Source organism: Panthera uncia, chromosome F1 (assembly GCF_023721935.1).
Source record: "Panthera uncia isolate 11264 chromosome F1, Puncia_PCG_1.0, whole genome shotgun sequence".
NCBI classification, from domain to species: domain Eukaryota; kingdom Metazoa; phylum Chordata; class Mammalia; order Carnivora; family Felidae; genus Panthera; species Panthera uncia.
The window spans coordinates 57,812,823-57,839,681 of NC_064813.1; the positions used below are offsets into that span (position 1 = coordinate 57,812,823).

The 26,859-nt window shown below is 45.0% G+C and overlaps 2 protein-coding genes across 12 annotated transcripts in view; one reads left to right on the plus strand and one right to left on the minus strand.

Moving 5' to 3' along the window:
• Window positions 1–18,098, plus strand: part of MIA3 (MIA SH3 domain ER export factor 3) — a 54,794-nt gene extending 36,696 nt beyond the window's left edge. For 2 of the 7 annotated variants that reach the window (XM_049635233.1, XM_049635234.1), the window contains 22 exons: window positions 1,832–1,853; window positions 2,578–2,666; window positions 2,921–2,998; window positions 3,082–3,192; window positions 4,419–4,490; window positions 4,670–4,774; window positions 5,437–5,559; window positions 5,656–5,767; window positions 7,142–7,197; window positions 7,288–7,378; window positions 7,493–7,631; window positions 12,230–12,331; window positions 12,991–13,051; window positions 13,163–13,198; window positions 13,275–13,342; window positions 13,462–13,562; window positions 13,724–13,861; window positions 14,573–14,641; window positions 14,750–14,829; window positions 14,962–15,033; window positions 16,503–16,653; window positions 17,533–18,098. In XM_049635233.1, coding sequence (XP_049491190.1) covers window positions 1,832–1,853; window positions 2,578–2,666; window positions 2,921–2,998; window positions 3,082–3,192; window positions 4,419–4,490; window positions 4,670–4,774; window positions 5,437–5,559; window positions 5,656–5,767; window positions 7,142–7,197; window positions 7,288–7,378; window positions 7,493–7,631; window positions 12,230–12,331; window positions 12,991–13,051; window positions 13,163–13,198; window positions 13,275–13,342; window positions 13,462–13,562; window positions 13,724–13,861; window positions 14,573–14,641; window positions 14,750–14,829; window positions 14,962–15,033; window positions 16,503–16,653; window positions 17,533–17,843 — 2,187 coding nt within the window. In that variant the 3' untranslated portion in view covers window positions 17,844–18,098. Of the gene's footprint in view, window positions 1–1,831; window positions 1,854–2,577; window positions 2,667–2,920; window positions 2,999–3,081; window positions 3,193–4,418; window positions 4,491–4,669; window positions 4,775–5,436; window positions 5,560–5,655; window positions 5,768–7,141; window positions 7,198–7,287; window positions 7,379–7,492; window positions 7,632–12,229; window positions 12,332–12,990; window positions 13,052–13,162; window positions 13,199–13,274; window positions 13,343–13,461; window positions 13,563–13,723; window positions 13,862–14,572; window positions 14,642–14,746; window positions 14,830–14,961; window positions 15,034–16,502; window positions 16,654–17,532 lie in introns of all 7 variants that reach the window. The other 5 variants (XM_049635228.1, XM_049635232.1, XM_049635227.1 and 2 more) reach the window with 4 other exon arrangements.
• A 1,958-nt stretch (window positions 18,099–20,056) lies between these two features.
• Window positions 20,057–26,859, minus strand: part of AIDA (axin interactor, dorsalization associated) — a 39,311-nt gene continuing 32,508 nt past the window's right edge. For 2 of the 5 annotated variants that reach the window (XM_049635247.1, XM_049635246.1), the window contains 3 exons: window positions 25,111–25,233; window positions 22,110–22,227; window positions 20,202–21,983 (listed from right to left, as the gene is read on the minus strand). In XM_049635247.1, coding sequence (XP_049491204.1) covers window positions 21,887–21,983; window positions 22,110–22,227; window positions 25,111–25,233 — 338 coding nt within the window. In that variant the 3' untranslated portion in view covers window positions 20,202–21,886. Of the gene's footprint in view, window positions 20,175–20,201; window positions 21,984–22,109; window positions 22,228–25,110; window positions 25,234–26,859 lie in introns of those variants that run through there. The other 3 variants (XR_007458944.1, XR_007458942.1, XR_007458943.1) reach the window with 3 other exon arrangements.

Here is a 26,859-nt window from a genome sequence, read left to right on the forward strand (position 1 = left end):
AAAATGCTCCCAGTTTAATATTAAGTGGAAAAAAGCAGAAATCAAGACCTTAAAGTATAGATAAATGTATATTATATAAATACAGGTACAAACAAAAAATGCTACAAAACAAGAAAATAGTAAAACAAATATTTGTATCTAGGACACTAGGTAATTTTTCAGTCTTTTTCCAATTGTATCTGTTTCACAGATTTTCTGATTTGGTCATGTGTTAATTGTGCCCATAGAATATCTTTTTATTTAGAAATACAGATTATGTTAGTATCCAGAGAAATACTTATTCATTGTTCTCTCGTTGCACAAGTGGTGGTAAAGTCACTTAAAAAGAAAGGTCTTTTGCCTGGATTCCTGTGAAGAGTCTTTTAACCTCACAGGACTTTTCCTCAGATGAGAGGAGAAAGGGAGCATAGAAAGGATGAGTGGAAGGGGGAAAAGGTGAAAATTTTTTTTGTTTCCCACTCTTGTTTCTCCCATCTAAAAAATCCTAAAACCTGTTTACATTTTCACAGGGTGAGGCGGGCTTTATGTCCTAACTGCTGCTTCTCAGCCTTTATGTTTGACTTTGGAACCGTGGGCCCTGCTCTTAATTTGCTTGGTTCTTGCTTCTTCCCTGCCTCCTCCTGCCTGCTGATCTGGGTGAAAAAGAAATCTGGTGCAAAAGAAGCTTAGTCTCTCATTAGCAAGGCTGTGACATTAGAGAAACAGCGATTTCTTTCCATGTTGGAACTCGGACTGCATTTTCCTATAATGACATTGTTAGAAGTGGTGTTAGATACTTAGATATCATGGATGATTTATGGACTGATTTGGGTATCTCATTACCATTTTGTAACTTTTGAATGTGGACATAAATTCTGGGTCACAAAGACATTCGGTGATACAATTTAAAACAAATTGAGTATCGCTTAGATTTTATAACCCTGTACTTCAATGCTGTCTTTAGAGATGAGGTAGAGGTTAGTTGTCATTTCTCTTGTTCGTGAATTTTCCTCTAGCAGTCTTCTTTCCCTTTTAGGTTGAGGACCACTGTGTTTAAAGATTTGGGAAAATGAGATGATCTAGTTTATTAGATTTCTAAACTCAGCCAATTGCCAACCTTTTTTTTTTTTTTTTTTTTGTAACGTTTATTGATTTTTGAGAGAGAGCATGCAAGTTGGGGAGGGGCAGCAAGAGAGAGGAGGACAGAGGATCTGAAGCGGGCTCTGTGCTGACAGCACAGAGCCAAATGTGGGGCCCAAAGTCATGAACTGTGAGATCATGACCTGAGCCAAAGTTGGACACTCAACTGACTGAGCCACCCAGGTGCCCCATCCAGTTGCCAACTTTTAATAGGATTTAAGATGTTTTCTGGTGAGAGAAAGAGACGTTATCTTAGTACAAAGATTATGCCTTTAATCTTGTTTCCTGAGAGTCTCTTTGAATGATCATTGTTTCTAGACCTCATTCTGGCTGTTTGGGGTTGTCAAATGAATGATTTCAGGTAAAAGAAGCATTAGTGTATTTAATATGAAAAGACCCATTTCCACTATTAATGTTAAGTGCTTATTTAATAAGATTGGTGCTCTTTTAATAGATAAAAATACCTTTAGTTGCAAAATGAGGTATTCACTTTAGTGCTTTTATTTATCAGAAACTATGAGGTATCACTACCAATTAGATTTGAAATGCTTTTTAACCTTTTGTTACTTTTAATCTTACAGATTATTATTTTGAACCTGTTATTAAATTTTCATTTAGTTATGATTTGACTTGTATATATTATTTCTGTAATATTATATAATACTATAATATTTCTATTAACGTTTTGACATCTAATTTTTTTTTCTTCTAGGTAAAGAATAGAGTATATCAAGGTAAATATTTAGGCTTATTTTGTTACTTGTACTCTTCCCCCAGTATTGGTGTTTGATCTGAGTTGATTCTGTATGTAAGCTAGAAGTAGATAACAATGACTTCTGATGTCTGATTGATTTATTCACTCCCGAACATTTTACTAATCCAGGTTGCTAGCTTGGATGACACAATAGTTGGTGATGCCACCAAATGAAACAGGAGATGAGATGGGACAAATTGTGGGAGTAGGAAGAAGATGACTAGTTAGATTTGGGGCAGACGTGTCAATGTGAACAGTATTCCTGTGCTAACGGTGTAACCAACACTATACATTTACTTAGGAAGGTAATTTGAGGACTAGAGATGTAAATCTACGTGCTTATGTTTATTGTCTCTTTCTTTTTGCAAATGACATGTATCCAAAATGATCACATTTACTAAGAAGAAAGGTACTTCATAAAGGGAAGGATATCAAGCTAAAGTATTTTATTCTACTTCCTATCTTTGAAATAAATTTAAATTGGAGTTTCTCATTGAAATAAAGGTCCTTATATTTTTCTTAAATTTTAGTAGTGTTTTTATACCCTTATTGCTGTCAGCTACAGATTGCTTTTTTAAGGGCATAATAGTTATGTTCGGGAGTCCTTTTCCTTCATAGTGCTAGGTAGCATACTGCTGTTACATTGGGTAATTCAGTTTTATTTAGTGATCATAGTAATCTTATGGATTTCCCCTCCCTTCTAGTCACTGAACAGCAGATTTCTGAGAAGTTGAAGAATATCACGAAAGAAAATGCAGAACTTGTACAAAAATTGTCAAATTATGAACAGAAGGTATAATTATTCTTTCAGTATTTATTTCAGTATATTCCCTCATGATTCCAGCTTGGACTATTTCTTCCTGTATCATAGTTCAGTTACTATGGTTATTTTAAAATTTCATTATTTCCTGCAAACCATCCAAATTGGAAGTAGTCATCCTATGTGTAAAGTATTGTTTTCTTCTCTAAGGGGTTACCTACTCAGAGGTATGTTTGGATAGCACTGTGATTTACATTTCTTAATTCTGAGTGCTTTATTTTCTATAGATCAAGGAATCAAAGAAACATGTTCAGGAAACCAAGAAACAGAATATGATTCTGTCTGATGAAGCAGTTAAATTTAAGGTAAAAATCCCTTCTCTTTTTGAGATTACATCTTGAAAACAAAAGAAAAATAGTGAGTAATTACTATTAATGTCTGTTAATAGGATAAAATCAAGAAACTTGAAGAAACGAATGAACTTCTGGATGATACAGCAAAAAATCTGCGTGTTATGTTAGAATCCGAGAGAGAACAGAATGCAAAGAATCAGGACTTGGTAAAGTTTTGCTGCAAAGCATTACTGTGATTTTGCTTTCTAACTGCCATGTAGGAGCGGGTGAATTCAACTCTGCATTTTCCCATGCTTTAACTAAAGGAAGAGTGGGAGTCAGGGAAGTTGAACCCGCACCCATCCGTCTTCATAGAATCTTAAATGCTAGTACCACAAGTTGTTATTTTTATGGCTCTAAGAAGTATTTGTGTTCTTAGCCCTGGATAATTTTTGTATTGCTTGGCTCTGCCCTCTGAAACATATGGAACAACTAAGAAACCGTAGCCCAGTCGAACAGTTCTAGTACTTTTTTTTTTGTTTTGCATGATCCTTTTTAAAACAAGCCTTTTAGAACAGTTTTTAGAATTTCAGAAAGGTTGCAGTGCTGGTCTAGGGGGTTCCCATACACGGTACACCCAGTCGAGCTTGTGCACCGGGTTGATCCGGTATTTGCCAGCTTTCTCCGCTCTATTCACCGGTTCCCACTCTTGGTGTGCTGTTCTCTTTGGAAGGAAGGGACTGCACACGGCCCCCAGCCGAGAGCCTGAAGAGTAGGCACCACCTCCTTGAGGAGGCAGTATCTTCACAAATTATTTGGAATTCTATAAGTGAGATTTATTTTTGTATTCTGCCTCAAGGCCAACCATTTTTCAGTTCAGGCAGGAGGATTTTTAATTTTTTTTTTAAAGTTTATTTTTGAGAGAGAGCGCACAAGCAGGGGAGGGGCAGAGAGTGAGACACAGAATCTAGCCTGAGCTGTCAGCACAGAGCCCGACGTGGGGCTGAAACTCACGAACTGCGAGATCATGACCTGAGTGGAAGTCGGATGCTTAACCAACTGAGCCACCCAGGTGCCCCAAGAGAATTTTTAAAGTGACCTTGGGGATTTTTTTTCCCCTACCAATAGGAAAAACCATTGATTTGAACTAGATTACGTGAAAGTTTGTTTTTTCTTTCTTTTTTTCTTTCCCCTTTTTGGTCTGGTCATCTACCACGTTATCTCACAGTCGGGAAGGTTGTGGATGGCATGTGATAGAACTCCGATTATTTTTTTCTTTCCTTACCTCTTTACCTTCTTGACTTTTCTCCTCGGCTGAAAGTGAATCACCTGCTTTTACCTGAGAAGTAGGGGATGGCCCTGGAATGATGTTTCATCTTTTTAGCATATATCCCACTCTTCTACTAAAATTCTACTACATTTTTTTTGTGTGTGTTCTTTTTCCACATGGCAGATTCTGGAAAACAAGAAGTCTATAGAGAAGTTAAAGGATGTTATTTCAGTGAATGCCTCCGAATTTTCAGAGGTAAAGCTGTCTGTAATTTCTGCAGGATTGCGTGCCTTAGTTTTGTTGAGGAGCAGACATTTGATTTTTGTTAGGATATGCAATAAATGAAAACTATATGATGTCTAATTGAGAAAGTGTAACACCTCCCCACCCCACCTCCCCTTTGGAATTAATTCACTAATAGTGTTTTGCATTAGGTTCAGATTGCTCTTAATGAAGCTAAACTTAGCGAAGAGAAGGTGAAGTCTGAATGCCATCGGGTTCAAGAAGAAAATGCTAGGCTTAAGAAGAAGAAAGAGCAGGTAAAGGAAAGTTTAACATCCTAGATTATGTGAACTAGGGGACTGAGTATCATTACCTCTTGAGTATCTTTTTTCAGATCTTTTTTTAGGGAAATGAAATATGTATGCAGAACTCTATTCTTAGATATGCAAAGTTTAAATTGTGCTCCCAAAATTGAGTTCATGTATATATCCTCCATCTGTTCTGGATTTTCTGTTCTCTACAATTCCTTATAGCTATCAGAGTGTTTAGTCTTTTCCTTGTCAAATACCAACCAGTTACTAACTTGAATAGCCTCAGGGGGATGATGGATTTGCTTCTTGACCAAAGAATTTGGTATTCGTAACCCTCCTTTGAGCAATTAACTGCTTCACTGACCTGCAGTGGACATGGGAGACAGGGAGATGTGCTCCTGGGTTCCTACTGAAGTGAATTATTTGAAGTGGCTGCAGTTTTCTGAAGGGTGCAGTAAACTGGATCGACTTCCTTGACAACTCTCATGTTCTCACTGCAGTTCTGAGGGTAGGAGCCATTGCCCCCTCTCCCTTCACCAAGGCCTCAGTCCATAGTGACAGGCTGAAGAGTAGCATGGGCCCCTGCTTCCCTGTGTCATTCACATGGTCCTGACGTGTCCAGTGCAAAAGCCCTAGCCTTTGGAAATTCATGTGTTTTAACATTTCAGTTGCAGCAAGAAATCAAAGATTGGAGTAAATCACATGCTGAGCTCAGTGAACAAATTAAATCATTTGAGAAGTCCCAGAAAAATTTGGAAGTAGCTCTTACTCACAAAGATGATAATATTAACGTAAGTTTATTCTCTTGAATACATGCTTAATTCTCATGAACTCCCACGAAATCTTTTTGAGAGGCTCTTTCTAATACCCCTTTGCTTTTTTTCTAGGCTTTGACTAATTGCATTACACAGTTGAATCGCTTAGATTGTGAATCTGAATCTGAGGGTCAGAATAAAGGAGGAAATGAGATGGATGAATTAGCAAATGGAGAAGTGGGAGGTAAGATGGGTTTCAGGGAGGTTGGACCTCTTTTTGTGTTCCTGTCTTTAAGTACACCACTGCTCTTTTTGGCTGAGTGAACTTCCTCGTAAGTGCTAGAGTTGTAGACGCAAGTCACTGGACTTGTGCACACGTTTGTGTGCATTGGGCAGAGGTGGGTGGCGGGGCGTGGTATAGCAGTGGGTATGCTGTGAGCACAGACTCTGCTTTTCCATCTAGAGCAGCATAGTCGTGACTTCCCCTCCAAGTACTGAGCACTGAATAGCAGGAGAAATTTATTTCTCAGTGCCGTGGAGATGACATTTAAATTTAGTGCCCATCATCTGTGTAGCTTTGCGGTTTTAAGGCCTACAACCAATTTTTTTTTTAATTTATTTATTTTTTTTTAACATTTATTTATTTTTGAGACAGAGAGAGACAGAGCATGAACGGGGGAGGGTCAGAGAGAGAGGGAGACACAGAATCTGAAACAGGCTCCAGGCTCTGAGCAGTCAGCACAGAGCCGGACGCGGGGCTCGAACTCACATACCGCGAGATCGTGACCTGAGCCGAAGTCGGACGCTTAACCGACTGAGCCACCCAGGCGCCCCATGGCCTACAACCAATTTTAGGAGCACTGAGGTGGTGGGAGCCATAGACTACTTGAGACCCAGAGAGTGGAGCTAAAGGGTAGCAGTGTTTACTGATGAGGGACATGTTTCTAGACACTTTTTCAAGTTGGATATTGCTTGCATAGTGGGTGTTTTCAACCACACCTGGTAGCAGATTCAAGGGGAGAACAGGACAGTAAGTCTTTCTAAATAAGATACCTGAGGGGCACCTGGGTGGCTCAGTTGGTTACGCATCCAGCTCTTGATTTCAGCTCAGGTTATGATCTCACAGTTTGTGGGATCGAGGCCTGCATCAGGCTCTGTGCTGACAGTGAGGAGGGAGCCTGCTTGGGATTCTCTGTCTGCGCTTCCCCTGCCCCCTCACCCCTCCTCCACTCGTGTGTGTGTGTGTGTGTGTGTGTGTGTGTGTGTGTGTGTCTGCGTGCATGTGCATGCACATGCTCTTTCTCAAAACAAACAAGTAGATTTAAAAAATAAGAATAATAAATAAGATACCTGACCTGAGAGAGAAGAGCCTTCATTCACACATCGCTTCTTGTTTGAGAATGGCACAGATACCATTTTTCTTGTGCAAACTAGGAATTTACTTTTTGAATCTAAGTTTGCAATTCTTTTAAAAGTCATGGAGCCTCATCAGTTGTATTGGTTAATTTGGTTTTCCTTTGAATGTTTGAATACTGTAATTGTTTACTTTTGGAGAAATCAAGAAAATATAGTTAAAAAGCAAAGGAGGAAAAAGCGATTAAAGCGTTTTGTATTTTAGGTGACCGGAATGAGAAGATGAGAAATCAAATTAAGCAGATGATGGACATTTCTCGGGTATGATCTTTTTTGCGGAGTACCATGAGTGCCTGTGAATTCTCACTGTGCCTCCCTCGTAAGACCATTTCGCTCTTTTGGAATTTTTAGACGCAAACTGCAATATCAGTAGTCGAAGAGGATCTAAAACTTCTACAATTTAAGCTTAGAGCCTCGATGTCTACTAAATGCAACCTGGAAGGTAGGCTCCTTCCTGAGGAGAAGGTGCTGCGTTTCTTACCCCCTCTCGCATCCCTCCACCCCCAGTTCGCAAGTCCCGTGTACACACACAGCCCAGCTGTTCTGTCCTTCACAGGCCAGATAAAGAAATTGGAAGAGGAGCGCAGTTCGCTGCAGTCGGCCAAAGCCGGCCTGGAAGGCGAGTGCAAAACCCTGAGGCAGAAGGTGGAGATTCTGAACGAACTGTATCAGCAGAAGGAGATGGCTCTGCAGAAGTAAGATGCTCACGCCTCGCCCTTCACTGTCGTGTCGTGTCGTGTGAGCAAACGTGGGACTCCTGGACAGAATTCTGTCTTTTGTGAACATTATTTGTGGGGCTTTGCCATCGTAGTTAGTAGAGATTGGTCTTTGTCTCTTTTTCGTTTCCCGTAACTTGCATTTTTCTTCCATTCCAATCAGTCATCTGAAATTGTGGCCGGCGCGGTTTCCCGGTGCCGGTGTCACCGCTGTGCCTGCCGTGTGGAGACCCACCTGCTCCCTGTCGTGGCTCCACCACGAGCTTCGCTTTGTTTTTTTGTGGCATTTAAGTAACTGATCTGTCCTGTGTTTGGTCTACTACTTCTTAACGTATAGACTTTCAGAATCCTGAGTGATTTGTAGGACATGATGTTTAGTAGAATAAATGTTCCAGAAGGAATATTTAGTTATAGGAAGGTGTTCTAAGTTTTGGACTTCATGTAGTCAGATGCTCACATTAAACTTTACACAGTGTAATTGTGGCAAGGACGTTTGGAGTTCTAAATCTCGAAATACCGGATTGGTGTGTAGGTTTAGGTATTAATCTCCTGAAATCTACAGCTCAGATTTGGAGTTAGGTGTGTCTTGTGAAAGACACTTTTGCGGTTCATTTTACGTTTTCTTCTCCGTGAAAATACCCGCGTTCTCTAAAAATAGCTTGTCAGTGGCAGTTGCCATATGGGTTTGCTCCTCTGCTTTACTCTTCGGCATATCCTGGATTTCTGAGAAGGCTTGTCCTGCTAAGCATACTTCCTCTTTTTGAAATTTAAACTCAAGCTGCTGTTGCCTGATGCCATTAAACATGGAAACCATACCACTGATGTTTTCTCTAACTCCTGGCTCACCACACAATCAGTTTAGATTTTCCAAATTTCTTTCAGGCCAGCCCTCTAAATACCTGGCCTCTTTCAGAGAAATATTTCTCATTACATTACTTTTGTAAAGAGCACTTCTCTGCCACCAGAAGTAATCTGAACGTCCTAAACGGCAGTTGTTTTCTTGACGATCGTCATCGTGGCACTACTTTATTCCGTTCGTCCGACACGCGCAGGGTCACCATGCCTGGCTTGTACCCCGCTCTTCCTCCCCATATCCTCTTCCCTGCCAGTCCCTGACTCATCACCTCTTCCCACTTTCCCTTTCTTGCACCCCCTCCTCCAGGCTCCGATGAATTCTGTCTCAGCCCAGAGTGAGCTTTCTAAAACGCGAGTCTTCGTGTCCTCCTGTGCTTACAGTCTATGAGAAATGCTCCACTGTCTTGTGGATCGGTGCCGGACTGTGTCGCGGGCACGTGGGGCACTGCCCTCAGTTGCGGGAGCTGCCTCTCGGGTGCATGTCTTGTAGCGACGTGGGGCGCGTCCTGCCCTGTGGCCGCTTGGAGCCTGTGTGCGCTGCTTTCTCTGCAGTGAAAGGTCCTTTGGCGGTATTTCCCCCTGGCAGCCTCTGCCTCCCGAAAAGTTCATGTTCCTTCAAATCTTTTCCGACGTGAGTTGCAGCAATAAATAGGTAGGTAGCTGAAGAGACTGGGGGAGTGCCCATCTTTTCTTCTAACGTAACTCCTAAATATATGTTTAGATTTAAATCTACCTGTTGCTGTTTGCTTTCTATTGATGGCCTGTTCTGTGTTCTTTTGTTTCTTCCTTCTTTCTGTCTTTGGGGTGTTTGAATATTTTCAGTAATTCTGCTTTTCCCCTGTGTACACTGGGTAGTTACAGGTTGCCATTCCCCTCTCCAGCTAATTACCCGAAAGACCACACCATACACCCTGAACTTGTCAAAGTCTGACTTGAATTAATGGATTTACCTCTTTCTGGGCTTTAGCCCCTGCCTTAGATGCTGTCCGAACAATTCTCTAGACACCTACCCTCCACACACGTTTCTCCTGTCTTGTCGCACTGCCTTCTGGCCAGTGTTCCTTCTGTTGATGCACAGATTCATAGTTCCTGTGGTTCTTCGTTGTCTGCACACCTGCAGTCTTTCCTTCGGGGTCGTGTTCATTCTACTTGAAGGACGTCCCTTAGTGGCAGATTCGATCCGTGTGTCTGTGCGAGCGTGTCTCTGTTAGGGCCCCCCCACCGCGTGCGCAGCCGCTTAATGTCATCACTGTAGAAGCAACCAGGTACTTGCCGGTTTTATAGTCTCTGTGAGGAGTCCAGGATCAGGCTTCTTTTCCTTGTTCACACGTCTCACCCCTGCCCTTGTTGCCCTCAGTCATTCTTTCTGACTTTCAGCAGCTTTACCGGGAGGTGCTCAGGTCTCCCTGCTTCCCTGCCCTCCCCCATCTCGTGTGCATTTATGCTGCTTGGGGTCGTAGGCACCTCTTGATTTGGGGGTCCTTGTGTATTCTGCCTCATTCTGTCTTCTTTTCAAATTCCATTTACACTGTTTTTTATGATCTCCCCTGTGTCCCCTACATTCTTACCAGGATTTGCTTCATTCTGGATTGGTTTTTACCTGCCCTGTCTCCCAGTGTGCTAAAATCTCACTTTGCTTGCCAGATCAGCTGCTGAAGTCATTCAGTTCATGTCAGTGACTGTGTTTCAGTTTGATAGTTTCTCTTCTGTTAACATCTGTTAATTGTGACTTTTACTTTCTTGAATATGTAAGGCATAATTATTTTGATGTGTGTGTAATGATTCCCATGTGTGGATACCTGATGGGTCCATCCCTCGTTTTTTAGAATTTGATCTCGATGTCTTTTAGAGTGCCCGGTCAATGATTGAGAGGCAGAAATTGTGTATTAATTGTAGAGGAAATGAGAGGGGTGATGTGATTTTCCTACAGAAAAGATGGGAGTTTATTTCTAGCACGTGGTCATTTGATTTTTAATATAGTCAGCAATTCAGATCCTTCGGAAATGGCCTCATCCCTTCAAAGGACACTGTATTGCCTGTCTGCATAGCTCTTTCGAGTCTCAACCCAAACCCTAGGGCTTTTACTGGGGGTCCCCGTCATTGGTAACCTTGAACTCCACTTATTTTTCTTAGAACCCAGGGTCCGTTGAAAGCTATGCTCAGTCTCCTAAGGTCTCTGTTGTCTTCAGTGTGTGGGATGAACCTGGGGAAAAGGTGGCTTCAGATACCAGGCTTTCTTGTAATTCTGAGATTCCTCTTCCTCCTGGTACTTGGTCTCATATATTCACTTGTTAGCTAATACATTAGCTCTCTGATGCCTCCACGCACATTTTTTATGTTTTTGTCCAGTGTTCTAATCGTTCTCAGTATTCTCAGACCAACTCCTTCATCACTGGAAAAAACATTGACTCATCTTTTCTCACATCTCTTCCTAAGCCAGAGACAGGGATTTTCCTCTTGTTATGTGCATCTTTTACACGGTAAACTGTGAGCTTTGTTAGTGCAGGGAGAGTACTTTGCTCATACTTTTGACTTAGCGTCTTACTAGGTAACCAATATATCATAGCCACTCATACGATATTTTGCTGAGTATTAAGTATAAAAGAATATATAAACCTTTCTTCTCTTTCCTGTTATTAAACCCTTTAACTATAGCTCTTCTCATTTTGCTTCTGATTCATAGAAATTTAAGTTTCAAGTTAAGTGTTTTTTGAATTAGACTTACGGGCAAAGATGTACAAGGGCAACGAGAATAGCATTTTTATTTTTATGTTTTTTGAGAAAGAGAGGGCACAAGTGAGTGAGAGGGAGAGAGACAGACTCTCATGAGGGAAGAGAGGGAGAGAGAAGTGGGGCTCACCCGATGCAGGCCTTATGCTCACCTGAAGTACGGCTTGAACTCATAAACTGAGATCATGACCTGAGCTGAAGTTCTATGCTTAACTGACTTGAACCACCCAGGCGCCCTGAGAACAGCATTTTTAAACCTTTAAACATTGCTGCCATTGCAGTCTGTTTTATAGTAGATTAACATCTTGAGTTTGAAGGTTAATTGGGTTAAAACCAGTTTCCAGTAGGTAATATCCTGATAATGCAACATCTGGGATTCTTTATCTGTTTTATTCACTAGACATGGCCAGTTCTGAGATTGTTCTCAAATCACAATTCCGTTGAAATAGGTAGTAGGTGTTCCATATCTGAAGTGTGGGAATGTTCTGTGGTTAATTGCACAGGTTACAAGACATGTTCTAAAAGGCCTTCTTTGGCCGACTCTCTTATTGTGGTACCCGTCTCGGATTGAGAAGCAGTCCTTCCATGATAGCAATAAGGAAAGTAACTATAGGTTTCCTGTGGTAGAAATAAGAGAAGTAATGATCGCTTGCTTTACCTGAAGCTTACCTGTGTGAGGTTGAGCAGCCCGGGCCTTCCACAGGGAAGTGGGCTTTCACTGTGTTAAGCACAAGGAACTTGTCCCTGGGCATGTAGAGTTTTTGACATTTCTTTACTGGTGAGTGAAGAATTATGAGACATTAGAAAGTGCAGGTGATTTGCCAACAGGCTAGAGATTGATTTTTTTATCCTTGAATGGCAGGTTTGAGCTCTCTCCTGACTTTATACGTCTGCTGCGTGTTTTAGAGAGGAGGGGAAGGTGATGTGTGCTTAGAGGCATTCAAGCCACTGGGAAGACACACACTTTCGACTGACGACCGATTTTGTCTTAGGAAACTGAGTCAAGAAGAGTATGAGCGGCAAGACCGAGAGCAGCGGCTGTCAGCTGCAGATGAAAAGGCGCTTTTGGCTGCAGAGGAAGTAAAAACGTACAAGTGAGTTCAGCTTTGAAAGAGGGGTCAGCGACTGGGGAAACTACTGTTGGCTTCTTAAAAAAACATGTTACAGTGTGTAGAACAAAGTAGCCCAGAACATAAATAAACGGTCAAAGGGTGTAAGTACAGTTAATTCATGTGAGGGAAAAAAAAAGTTTAGGTTAACAAAGGAAAAAACGTCACATTAACAGACTTTCTTTATACCCAATACTGGCAAGACCGTAAGGGAACTTGGTTCGTGCCAACGGTTCCGGGGGGTTTTGTGTGTTGGAGTAATTGTTTTCGGAAGGCTGTTTGCTGTAATGATGTAGCAGAAATCATGAAAGCGATTGTGCCATTTGATAGACTCAGGGGTGGCAGCTCTGGGAGATCTTCCGTGGCTATACTTAATGGAGGAGAAAGATATCTTTAGCAGAATTGCTTGAGAACATCGAGGAACAGTCGTAAGATTAGCGTATCAACTCAGAATCTCCAGCCGGTAAATAGTAGGGAAATTAATATTAGTTTTGATCATGTTATGCTCTTCTTATGACCACGAGGCTGTGGATGGAGCCCGGAGCCCGCAGGAGTGCAGGTGTTACAGTCAAGGGGGTGTGGTGAGACTGTTGAAACTATTCTTTAGTTGCACTTTAATTGATAAACGCAAGTGTGATTCTTAGGCGCAGAATTCAAGAAATGGAGGATGAATTACAGAAAACCGAGCGCTCGTTTAAAACCCAGGTAATTACCATACTGCCCTAGAGCTGCAGAATTCTTTGGTAGCTAGTGGACTATTGTAGTGCCTGTTAAACGAGTCCCTAAACACAGCTTTTGATGTGTTGTCTTTTCCAGATTGCTACTCACGAGAAGAAAGCTCATGATAACTGGGTAAGATTTGTTTTTCCTTTCCTTTATTTTGTGTGTGGCCCACCACAACTGATTTGGATCTTGTTTTCTCCAACAGCTCAAGGCTCGTGCTGCAGAAAGAGCTATCGCTGAGGAGAAGAGGGAAGCTGCCAACCTGAGACACAAGTATGGGATACTGAATTGCGTTTTCAGTGCGTTTTAGGGTTAATACAGGCTGTGCTTCTGGTTATCGCATGGGGGAGTTTTGTATTTCATATGTGAGTCCATTTTCCCTCCGCATCCAGGTTACTGGAATTAACCCAGAAGATGGCAGTGCTGCAGGAAGAGCCCGTGATTGTGAAGCCACGGCCGGGAAGACCCAGCGCCCAGAACCCTCCATGGAGAGGTAGCAGCACTTTGAAAGGGCAGCACTCGAGGTTGTGGTCAAAATGTACAGAAATCACATTTTATTTCTGTGTGTCTTAGTTATGATGCCCTAGAAGTAACCCCAAGAACTCAGTAAAGAAAGGTGGCCTCAGAGTGGTAACAGGGCACTGTCATCGTCAGGTCCTCTGAGCCAGAACGGCTCTTTTGGTCCATCTCCTGTGAGTGGGGGGGAGTGCTCCCCTCCCCCGACGGCTGACCCACCTGCCAGACCGCTCTCTGCTACCCTCAATCGAAGAGACATGCCTAGAAGTGAATTCGGTGAGCATTCACATTTTACCTCGCAGTAAACTGGGGCTCCTAGAGGTTTTCCCCCCATCTTTTGAGAATTCTAATGCAAACAACATTTTAGAATTTGGGTCTGCTCGGTATAGAGAAAAAAATTCTTAATTTGTCTTGCTGAATAAATAGTCAGCTGTAAGACCTGCTTTAGAACAGAAAGTTTATTATTAACATTAATGTAACATATAAATACATAAAAATATAGACTATGTAACGATAAATATCATTTTTTTGCTTTTGAATTCTTCACTGCAAAGTATAAGCCTTTATCTTTAAATTTCTATGGGGTTCCTCCCTGGAGTATTGTAAAAGTAGCTATAAAAGACTTTATAATTTACAGCCCATTAATATACCATGCTGTACCTATTTCTTAAAATACGTCTGTAATGCTTGGCAAGGTACGGAGGTCAGATTACACACACTGAAAACCATCAGTGTGTGCCGCTGCGGCAGGCCTGTAGCCCAAAGTCCCTGCCGGTGCTGTTAACGTACGTTTTCTTGCTGTTCTTTCCGTCAGACAGCTCGCCTTAATCCTTTAAGTCTGTTTGTAAGTTTGGGATCTCCCCTCATGTGTATTAGGAGACCCGTTTTTAATGTTGCTTTCTAGGTAGAGTTGAACCCTGACCTGTCCACAATTGGTCCGTTTCTTCTGAAAAACCCATACAAGGGCTCTGTTCTTTCTCTCTCAAGGATCAGTGGACGGGCCTCCACCTCGTCCTCGATGGTCATCTGAGGCATCTGGGAAACCCTCTGCCTCTGGTAAGGGATCTGAGTGTGTCGAGAGTCTAAAATCCCAGGGTTTCTTACTCTTCCTCGGGGCGAAGATAAGGCAGGATAAATCTAAGTCCTTTCTCTGGCCTTCAGCAGATCCAGGACCCGGTGCAGCTCCCATGGCGAACAGCAGCTCGAGAAGCTCTTCCCCTACTAAGGTGATGGATGAAGGCAAGGTAAGTTCTGCAGGTGTTCTGAGTCGTAACTAGGTATTTCAGCAAACACTGAACTTCTGCAACATCCTCTCTCTGCATCATCCATCTGTGTGCCTGTTACATCTGTAGTATCTCATTTATTTTTTTAAAAAGCAAACTGTTGCCCAAGACCCCGAAGGCCCCTCAGCTCCCAGCATTCCATCTGTGGCTGAGCAGTCAGTAGTAGTAAGTACTTAGAGGTCGAGGACTGAACTGAGCTTGTACTTGGTGTATTTCTGGAAGGGAAGCAGACACTAATCTGCTTGGCTTTAAATTGCATGGCAGTATTGATCTTGTCGTCTTTGACTTGAAAGTGTTGCTGGGTTGCTGAAATCTGACTGGTTGGTTTTCCTCCTTTTGCCTGTTTTGGTTAGGCCGTTCACCTGTTCAGAACATCTCTTATAATGAACTAAAGAATGTGGAAAGCCCCCACTCCAGCTTTGCATTGTGTGTGCCTCGGCGTTAAGTGTTGTGAGGCGAAGGAAAGTAACTCTATATAGAATTCACCGTCACACCAAGTGTGGCATTTAAGAATATCTCCAGTTGTACGCTAGGCAGACGCTGTCTTGAGTAATCTGAAATTACGGACTGGCAAGGGAAGAATGTTTGCTGCAGGTGAAATCCTCACCGGTGGAGATCTGTCCTTACCTGCCGTGTGGGTTTCCAGCAGTACCCTTCGGTTACGTTCACACGAGCGTGTTCTCTACCAGAGCCACACCGGTCCTCACGGTGCTTCTCTGTGTGGAAATCAGAGTATGCGTGGTAGTCTAGAATTTCCAACCCAGTTTCCCACAGGAAAGGAGGTCAGGGTCTCTAATGAGAAAGCACAGCATTACTGGTGAATGAAGGTAAATATGAGAGCTCCACCTGCCTCCCTGTATGGAGAACATTGCTTCTCTAAGTTTCCGCGCAGGACTCGAGGGACATGCGTCTCTTGAGGTCTTTTTATCCATGGGCATCTTGGACAAGATCTGAAACCCTGGAGTAGACTTCAGAGAGTAGAGGCCCCTTTGTTAGGTTGGGGGAGCAGAAGTGCCGGTAGGCGGGGGAGGCCAGGCAGACGTGATCCTGAATGGCAGCCTGGCTGTTTACATGCCGTGTGGCCTTCAGCAAATTAATACTTTGTGTCTCTGTTCCTTCATGTTTAAAACAGGATGTTCATACTTGGAGATTGAGAGATCTGCAGATTAAATACATGAAATTGAAGGCACTCTGAATGGTCGCTATTGTCACATGTGTAGAAAGCGGATTTTTCAGCCCCTTGTTCTGTCCATGCTTAGTATGGAAATAGTGCCCTGTTGTGGCAGTGGGAAGGACATGGGGGTGAAGGGGTTGCCCTAGGAATGGATTGTGGTGTTTGTGGTAGGATTTCTTAGCAGTCACCTCTGTTAATGTCCTTCAGCAGTCCTCTTGCTTTCTCCACCTTGCGTATTCTAGCAGTAATAGGACAGGGAAGGTGTTAGCTCCTGGGTCATCCCTTTAACCTGCCTGAGCTGCCAGTGGGAAGAGACGGGAGGGGTAAAGCTTTGTCACACTGGTTGTCCTTTGGACAGGTGCCTGACCTCTGCTTCGTTGGGTCTCAGCTTTTATTGGTGTTGGTGCTTGTGTGTGTTATACCCGAGTCTTCCAGAATTTTAACTGCTTCTGCTCCGCAGGTTCCTATGGCTGCAAAAGGGCCTCCTCCTTTCCCAGGGGTGCCCCTCATGAGCTCGCCCGTGGGAGGCCCTCTACCACCCCCCACTCGATACGGACCGCCACCCCCGCTCTGCGGGCCTTTCGGGCCTCGGCCGCTGCCCCCACCATTTGGTACGGTAATTGAATGGTAGTAATTGACTTGTAGAGTGGAATTCATCTTTTCTCTCTGTTCCTTGTTGAAATTTTAATAGTGGCTTTTACAGGGCCATCTACTAAAAGGGCAAAGCAAGCTGAGTACGCTTTCTTTTGGGCACGTGGGGGGCTGCACAGTCCCCCTATACGGAGATGGGCAGTAGGTATCTCATAGACCAGAGAGATTTCTAGAAAGCCAGAAATACTACTTCTGCAGATGGATAGAACTCCCTCTCCCAGCTCAAGAGTTTACAGTGTCCTCTGGACCACAGACATCGGTCAGGAAACAAAGCTTGTAATCACCACGATGGAAGGATATGCAGGGGATCATAGACGATAGGAGAGAGAGATTGAACCTTCAGTCCCCACCTTGGGAATCACGGGTAGGGCAGCGTTAGCTCTAAGAGAAGGGAGCATTTAATTGGGGGGTGGCCAGAAGGCCTTTCCCCGGTGGGGCAGGCTCCCGGGTCTGGTGGCGTGTCGGGTGGATGCTGAGCTACTGCCTGAAGTTCTGACACGGCAGCAGACAGGGAGATGGTCCTGTCACACTTCTTTGTTGCAGTAAAGCCCTTATTTCAGTCTGTCTTCTTGCTGTGACACACGGTGCTTTCAAGTACAAACCAAGCCCTTGTGAGACAGAGCTGGCAGAACTGTGGGACAGAAAACACACAAGCTAGGTCGAGGCACGTCTAGATCCTGCTTGTGTTGTTTCCTGGCTGGCCGGCCGTCGGCCTAGAACTTCACTTTGCCTCCTGCCTGAAGTGCGGGTGCCGCCACCTGGCTTCTCAAGTTGTGAGAAATTAAAGACTGACGTGCCCACGTGTGTTCGCATGCTTTTACGTGACTTATTCTTTCCAGGTCCTGGCTTACGTCCACCACTAGGCTTGAGGGAATACGCGCCAGGCATTCCACCTGGGAAGCGGGACCTGCCTCTCGACCCTCGAGAATTTCTCCCGGGACACACACCTTTTAGACCTTTAGGCTCTCTTGGCCCGAGAGAGTACTTTATTCCCGGTACTCGACCACCACCGCCAACCCACGGCCCCCAGGATTATCCGCCTCCACCTGCTGCAAGAGACTTCCTGCCTTCTGGCTCCAGAGACGAGCCCCCCGCTGCCTCACAGAGCAGCAGCCCGGACTGTTCACAGGCTTTAAAACAGAGCCCGTAACTCTGACCTCTGACGTTCAGTCTGAGAGAAAGTGGGCTGGGCACATTGGTTACGGTAAAGGATTTCATTGGCTTCAGAATCCAGAAGTTTATTTTAAAAGGTATGTTTTTAGAACCAAGCTGCCCTGGCAGTGTGCATTTTTGAGCCAAACAATTGAAAAATACCATTTACCCCCCTAAATAAAAACCACCTCATAAGCTAGAGCCTTCTGACAACCTTGAAATGTGCAATAAAGAATACCTGTGTTCTAGTTAACGTAGCGCGTAACTGCTCCATGATTTAGAGTCCTGAGAAATATGAACATTTCCTGTGGAAATGCTAGAACATGTATTTCCATTTATTATCCTGTTTTTAGTGTGCACCAGTTGAATACAGAGCAATGGTGTTTATAAGCTTGGTTTTTTAAAATACCTGGTCGCAAAGACTGTTACGCTAAAAATGTTTACTAAAAGATCATTAACTCTCCCTTCTTGCTGAAGTTCTTTGTAGTAATAGTTCATAAAAATTTGGTTATTAGTATTTCCCAAGTGTCTGTCGATTCATTGGATTGCTTTCTCACGAGGACTGTGCCATCTTGGAACCGTGTAAACACGGGCTCCCAGAGCTGGAGTCGTGACCCGGCGGCAAGCTCCCTGCTGCTCACTGTGGGGGGGGGGGGGGGTGGTGGTCAGCCTAACGTCCCCTGGGAACACCACAACCGCGCGTCTCCCTTGACCTTCAGGGAGGCCTGTGGGCCCTTACTGTACGGCATCCGTGTGCTTTCCGGTGACTTTCGTTGCCTGGGTGAGAATGCTCTCCTGAGGATGAGTTTCCATCGGGGAAGAGTCGTCTGACCTGATGTTACCTTTACCATTCTTGCTTTGAGGGTGCAAAACAGAAAACTGAACAGGATGTGTTGTGACCATAAGAAGTAAGGAAATTTCTTTTTAAAAAAGTAGAATGTAGTATTTCTCCCATCCTTTGCCTCTGGTTTTCAAGGAATATGGGGGAAAGGATCGGAAGAGGGCACTACTCTGAGAAAGGGTGGTTTAGGACCTCAGTTCTTCCTGTTGATTACCAACCACTCCCACATCAAGACTGGAATGTTGGCACTTAGATTTGAAAATCGGTAAGCCTACGAATCTGGGATTATGCCATATTTAAAGTCCTAACTATCCCCATTTCTATGCCACGTCTTTGAAACAACGTTTACGATTTAATCAAAATTAGAAAAGGCTGGTATTCACTACTGAGGCTATGCTTTCCCCTTCTCCGAAGTTCTGTGACATCCTGATACTACTGAAACCTAGACCATGACTTGTCGTAAATTTAATGTACTAACAACACGCTATGAAATAAAAACTAAAGCTTAGCTGTGAAACAAAGATTTCTCTTTGTACTAAACTAAGAAATACCACTTTAGGAAGATAACCATCGAAAGAAGACCACTCTTCAAAATTCTTAAGGAATACAGAAGTAGTTCCGCAGGAAGAGAATTCATATGTAGGTCTTCCCATTTCATGTCAAGAGAGGAAACGTAAGAGGAACACCTCCATACTTAATCGCATAGGTTGTTTTTAACTGGGTAAAATACGATTAAGTCCGCAAATGCAACTTTTGAATATGTCGGTCTCTGGACACAAAAATTAGGCAGTTCATACGATGTCTCGTATATAGTGTTAGAATATAGGTCATACCTGCTAGGAGAGAGAAGCAAGTAGGAAAGGTGCATTAGATCTATTTTAAAATCAGAGCCAGTCTTTTTTGCCGCGAACTTTTTCCGGGGTCTGTCCTGTATCTCCTATTTCTGCACAGTCCGTGACCTGTAGAGCAACTCGAGTACCTACCGCTCACCCGAGCCGCTGTGAGCCTGCCGTAGTCGGCGCCCAGCCCAGCCTCGGACGGCACCGCCGCTGCCGCAGCAGGGTCCAGGGGAGCCCAGCGCCTGGGGGGTGGAGGTGGGGGAGGGGGTCCCTGGGCTCCAGCCGTTCCAGAAGCCGTCACCGGCTAAGCGTGGATCTGGGCTTAGTGGCTAAACCCATCTCGTTTCTGAGGCAGCCGTGTTTCGGCCTGAAAGCATTTCGACCACAGTGACCGTTCAGTAGCTGAGTTTTTTCATTGGAAAGTGAAAAGTAGTTGGTGGGAAGCACCGTGTTCTGGGTCTACTGCTTCGAGGTGATCACTTGTTCTGTCATTCCGTTCGGGTCTGAATTAAAGCTCGGCTAATCACAGCATCCGTTAAACTTCTTTGATACTGGTGTGAAAGGCAACTGTAGTTCATACAGACCATTTATGTGAATGACAGGAGATGCTCCTTCATATAAGTTATCACTGACATACATGTCTTACGGTCTATGAGAAAAGAGAAAGACCAACGTATCAGTTTTGCTACATTTTAATAGTAGGTACTTCACGGGATTATTTTCTCGGTCTCGTCAGCAACATCGAACAGAAGGGACTGCGTGCTCTCCAGGCTACAGCGTGCCGTCAAGCACCTCAGGACGTTTACACGACTTGGAGAAAATGTGGTTCTTGCCCCTTGAGGAGCTGACGGTCTGGGGGCCGACAGCTCCCGCTCTGAGGGTGGAGTGAACAGCAAGGTAATTTATTAAGGCAAATTCTTCCCCTCGAGCTATCGTGGACTGAATCATCTTGGGATTAGTCTAATCAAAACGAGAGAAAGGATTAATTTGGCTGGGAATTCCTCCAGGCTCACAGTTTATAACCCCCCTCTTGGAACAGAACTGACAGACAACGGAAGGCAAAGACCAGCTCTCGAGAAGCGCTCAAGGGCTAGAACACTTCATTGTGGCTACTTATTTTAAAAAGCAAACGCCGAAGGGACGCCTAGGGTTCTTCGGCTAGTTGAAAAACAGGCCAAGGACTGGCGCTGCATTCCCCTCATGCTAGCACTGGGCACTTAAAATAGTATTAAATATGTGGGTTCTACGTCTGACCCACGGAAAGCCCACCCCAAACCTTCCTGTCCCGTGTATCAAATATCTACCTCGGGTGTACTCTGGAAGTTTTATTTACGCCCCATTAAGTCAAAAGTAATGTAAATAGTCAAATTATAGTAAGCTCATGACCTGCGTATTTCCCTAGGGATGAAAGTCAGTAGATCTAGGAAATAAATGGCGATCCTATCTACCTACGTAAAGAAACCACAGAGGAGCTCCAGGTTTTGCACGCTCCCCACTTGAAGAAGAGGGGTGCAGGCTTTAAGGTTTCACAATCAGTTGTCAGAAAAACAGCAGTTATTCCTGCAGTGTCTCGTCAGCGTCGGACTCGGGTTAACACGACTCAGAAGACGTTACGGAGCCGTCCAGACACCTGCAGTTGTTCTGAGACGGTTCCACCGTTAACGCTGGAGTCGCCCTCAGGACAGCGGTGTGTGTGACGTAGCGGACCCGCCCGTCGACTGGACCACAAATCCGCGCTCTCGAAAGCGATCCGGTCATCTGGAACGCTCCCACAGGGGACACCGATCCGGCCAAGGCACACGATTTCTAAACAGGAGAACTAGAGATCGGGGTGAATTCAGGCCACGTCTGAGGAGCCGCCTATACAATTCCAGACTGACCTCCCTGGGCAGCAAAATCTGGTCCAGTTCCTCTCGGGAAAGTTTCACACCATCCCACCCACATCAGCCCAAAGTCTGGCGTTAACTCAAAAAACCAAAAAAGCATACTGGAGCAGAAGTGAACCGACGTGTACATTCTAGCACAATCTTATTGCTGTATTAGTTTCGAAGGTGAGCACATCCTACGACAGCAGTGTTGTTCCAGGAAGCAGGGCAGGAACAGCGGTAAGTTAGAAGAGAGACTACGAATTGCACAAACACTAGAAAAGTAAAAACAGGTTTCAAAACTACAACAAGCCTGTATCCAAAGGGGTCGTCCGTGTCAGCGGCGTGCGGACTGTGAATGCTGCGGACTCGCTGTGGCCTCCCGGCGTGGGCGCGGCCTGCTTCCTGCCTGGCGGAGGGGGCTGTGCTACACGAGCTAGGATGGTCTCTACTGAGTGGTAGGATTCACAGACGTTCCAGGTCACCCATGTCAGGATCATTCCTTGTGCAAAGTCTGATGTAGGTGAAGATAAAGTGGTTTCTTGGTCAATAACTGCAATTTCTTTCTTTTAAAGTCAGTGGGTTTCTTGTATCTGTAACCACAGTAGAAAGATCATGGTTTAAAACACTTTGAGAGCTGACCTAGTCTTTGGTCACATACCGAGAAGAACTACTAGTCACCGTTAAACTAGCATGAATCCTGCGTGTGCGTCACTTACAGTTCTATTACAATCGGCCCCGCTTTAATTTCATCCATCTCCATGAAAGCAAAGCACTTGGTGCTGGTGAACCTTTTTTTAGGCTTGTAGTGTTTGAATTCAAAGAAGATAGCTGCACCTAAGGGATTAAAACAGACCACATTAGCCACAGACGCAGACTTTCACGTGCCCACACATTTATCTTCTCCGATCAGATCACCGGAAGCGCATGGAGAAGCAGCAGGCGGCATAATTTACAAAGTAACCTTTGTCAAACAATCGCCCTGATGCTAGGACTCTCCTCATCACCCAAAGCTCTTCTCCGTCTGAACGCAGTGACCTCTGTCCACATCCTCCCAGTCCTACAAAGCACAGCAGAACTTCCTGAGCTGGGCGGCCTCAAGATCTCATGCACGTTCCCACACGGGTAGAATCGTAAGCCACCGAAGGACAGAACCTCTTCAATAGCACAGAATGAACACACAGGATGCTTGTGAAGTATTAACATTATCCACAGAAACTCACTAAGTGGCAGAGGCCTGTAAGCGTTCATGAAAAAATTCAAGCTGACGTCATTTCTCCTGCTGAGAGAAAAGCTCAAAAATTCAACTTTTTTGAGTGTCTCAGAGTTCAAACAACATAGATCGTGTGCCGGTTCAGTTTTTAACTGCCATCTACTTCCTAGGACCTTTTAAGAGTGTTCGGAGCACTGTCCTGTTTTTCCCAGAATCCCCTATGTTTGGGTACCGATGGCGTATCGGAAGGCAAAGTCTGGAGAGCAAGCCTATTCCTGCGTCACCCCTTCCCCAATGAGCAGGCGGGGAGGAAAAATTCACACGTTCTGACCTCCCCAAAGATAAGCCCAACGGATCAGCTCTCCCCACAGAAAGCAGCTCAAAACAGAATAAGCTGCCTCGTCAACGTGGGCACGAACAGTTACTTTCTAAAGAGGGCGTGGAAACTAGTTGGGGGGAAGCTGGGGTCTCACTCTCAGCCGGCTACTTAATTCTGCCTGCACCGCAGCGGTGCCAGATCTTGCTTGGCTTTTAAGGACGACATGCATCCGGTACCTAAACCGGTGACAGAACCCACGGGTGACAAGAGGTTTAACGTTCAGAAATGTGTGTGCAGTCCTGGCACCCGGGTCCGCCTGTCCCAGCAGGCAGCGGGACGTGGCTGAGGCAGAGGTGGGCACACTCGACCCTCGACCGCCCCGGCACCCGCCATCCCCAGGAGCGTGACCTTCCGGGTCTACAAAAGGGTCCCTTCTCTTTCCCCTCCGATGGTAGTAAGTGAGGCAAGTTTGGGATTAAAAACCTTAAACAGATTTTTAAGACGGCAGATCACATTTCTTAGTCTCTGCAGCTATGGACCCATCTGCTTGTCCGCACGCCTGTGTCTGGGGTCTGAATAAATGTGAAAATAAAGTCACATTTGACAACAGGACCGAGGTCCAAATTCGATGCCATCCTCTCAAGGAACTTAGTCATGCGCATCGTGAGTAGGTAATATATTTCCGGCATCCCTGGTGGGCACTGCTTTGTTCTTTGTGGTATTTAGAAGAAAGAAGAGAATGTGAAAGGGGACTAGTGTACAGAGATGAACGGAAATGCTTGGAAACATGAAAAAAGTTTTCATTTCAGTTGCGACTATAGTAACACTGTCCACCATAAATTCAAAGCTAAAGAAAATGAACGGAATCAAATTCTGAATACAGTTGTACTTTCAGCATCTTGGGAGTCAAGTCCTCAGGAACACAGCACCAAAAAACCCGGGGAAGCGAGCCCACGAAATGCTCCCCGTCTCTCCATATCAGAAACACTTCCCAAAGCAAGGGACTTAAATGCAAATGTTTTCACATTTTCATGCAGAAGGCAGAACTGCGCGCTGCAACGTCTTGGACCTGGGTCCTTAAGCACATCCACCTCTGTATTCTTCTAACAGCGATTCGCAAACTTTGGCGCACCTCGGAATCGTGTAGAAGACCCCCAGAACCAGAGCGCGGGGCCCAGCCCGGGGGGGGGGGGGGGGGGGCGGGACTCAGGAGGGCCTGCCACTCACACCTGGAGCCACTGCACCGACGGACCCCGGGGAAGACCGTCGTTCGGGGTGGAGCAGAGGCCACGGCAGCACCGGATCCGAGAAGTAAAATGTCAACTATTTTAAAGGATGGTTCAAGAGGCTCTTCTGTATCTTGTACGAGCTTCTTGCAAAGCATGAAAACGTCAACAACCTCCAGGGAATCTGGGGTGAGAAAGGGCCCGAGGCCTTTTCACAGAACACGACGGTCCCCCCCGGGGCAGGCGGCTCGGAGAAGCATTCGGTCCCAGGACCCATCTGACTTGGAAGCGGAACTTCACCTTTTCCAAACTTTGCTTTTGCTCCTTCCCATCCTCCTCCTGACCAAGCACAAGGTGCGGGGTCCTCCTTCCCAAAAACTGCAGCTGGAAAAACAACTTGTTCTGTCAACTGTCAGCCTCCACTGCTGAGGAGCCTGAGGGAGCCACTGCCCCCTCTGCCCCTTAGGATGCAGGAAACTTCATTTGGTTCATTGTTCACGATGATGAGGTTTATTATCAAAGACCGTTTTTTGTTTTGTTTTTTTACATTTATTTATTTTTGAGAGACAGAGAAAGAGCATGAGCGGGGGAGGGGCAGAGAGAGAGGGAGACACAGAATCCAAAGGAGGCTCCAGGTTCCAAGCTGTCAGCACAGAGCCCGACGCGGGGCTCGAACCCACAGACCGCAAGATCATGACCTGAGCCGAAGTCGGTCGCTCAACCGACTAAGCCACCCAGGCGCCCCCAAGACCATTTTATTATCTAACGGTTATCTATGACACAACTAGCTAATACAATGCCTAATTCCCACGTCTGAAAAATCGATATTGCGTTCAAGTCAATGAACACCGTATGACATGTACTTCTGCCAACCGCGCTAGGCCACCGGGCACAGAAACACCAACGGGAGGAGGACTCTGGCCACGAGAAGCCAATGCAATGATTTATCATCACGAACCAACCTTTGGTTAATTTTTCAACATGCTTCTGGAGCTCAATGTCCACATTAAAATGAACATACGTATCTTCTTTTCTTGAAGCCACAGGAGTATCTTGCACAGGAGTTAAATCTATGCCATTCAGATCTAGAGAGGAAAGAAGAGTTTCAAATACAGAGACTCAAAAACTGCAAATGAACCACAGAGCGTTACGTTTCCTCCAGAGGCCTGGCAAAAGCAGAGAGGAGATTCTTGGATAACAGACACTCCCTTTGGCGTGAACAGGTTCCTACAGAGCTTCTGGTGTCCAGAGGTGTTGGGGTGGGGGGGGCAGGGGGCTGGGGACAGGGATGGTGGCAGGGGCGCGGGGGGGCGGGCTCGGGGCCAAGGGCGAGGAAGCCCTGCCGTGACTGGGTGCAAGTGCAAGTCTGAAGCGACAAAATTCGATCCTTATTAAGAGGTGAAAAGAACTCTTGTCGTCCTTCGGCCACTACCCTGTTGTCTGCAATACAAATTTGGAACGTGAATCCTATTCCACGGTGGGGCCCCTACCCCTATTTTCCAACCCTGATCAAGTGCATGGCGTGGAAAGGCCTCTAATCGAACATGACCAGAATTCCCCTGTTGTACTCAAGTCAGAGCCCAAACAATGGACATGGAAGCTGCCAATGAAACCGTTCCCTAAACGGGTAATTTTTTATACGCATTACCTACATTCTGATTGTATCTGCTATAAAGTAACCTGATTTACAACAACCGGATGGTACACCGTGTGTGGTGTGTGGCTTTAGTTTCCTGCAGCCAGGAATCTGCCAGCTTAATCAGATTCAACATGGACTCACTTAACGTCTGGCGTTTCTGTATGATTCCACAGACTCCTATCTTAGGGAACTTAAAACAATTTCGTACATTCGATTATTTCAGCTCCTAAACACGTTTACCCAAAAACACGTTTCGGTTCAACGTGTACGCAAGAGGAACATCATATCTACCCTCATCATTACGCTTTTCTGTTTTACAGTGTGCAGACCCACATGAGATATGAGGTTTACGAATGGCCTATCAAATAACGGTGGGTATGAATACTTTCCAGTAGACCAGGGATTTGATAGCTGCTAACAGCAGAGGTTCAAGTATTGAGCAGCAGTCGGTGGAGCATGGGGTCCCCACGTCAAGAGTCTTCTCTGTGTCTGAACTCACGTTTCTTTTATGAGATACTACTGAGCCCACGGGACGGAATTTACTTCTACGACTGGTAAAAGTTCCTTCCGTGTAATGTCAGTCCCTGTTTCCTTGGTTTGCCTCAAAGTGCAGACGGACTGAGATTATTTGTGCAGTTACGTCTGAATAAAAGTATGACAACTTCATGTGCAGTCACCCAATAATCGTTTCTAGAAGACCAATGGCAGCTTCACAATAAAGTGCTGGATGAAAGGCGTTGACACCAGCAAATGCTTTCAATCGGTGTGCTGTCCATCTTAAACCAAAGACTAAAAAAGCGGTTTTCAAGGAATCACTGGTGTGTCCCACTGGACAGGAGAAAAAACAAATCCTCAAGACAATCACCCTTAATAAGAAACACATCACTTTTTAATGCCCCTCAGGATGACGTTCAGATATGGATGTTTATAGACGCGTCCCACTTCCTGTCTCCAGGGATGATGCACCGGAGGCCTGATTCTCACCCACCCCTGCAGGGCTCCTCTGTGCCTCAAGCATTACAGCAGGAAGCAGAGAACCCGGAGGGGAGGGTGGGGGGGGGGGGTGGGGGGG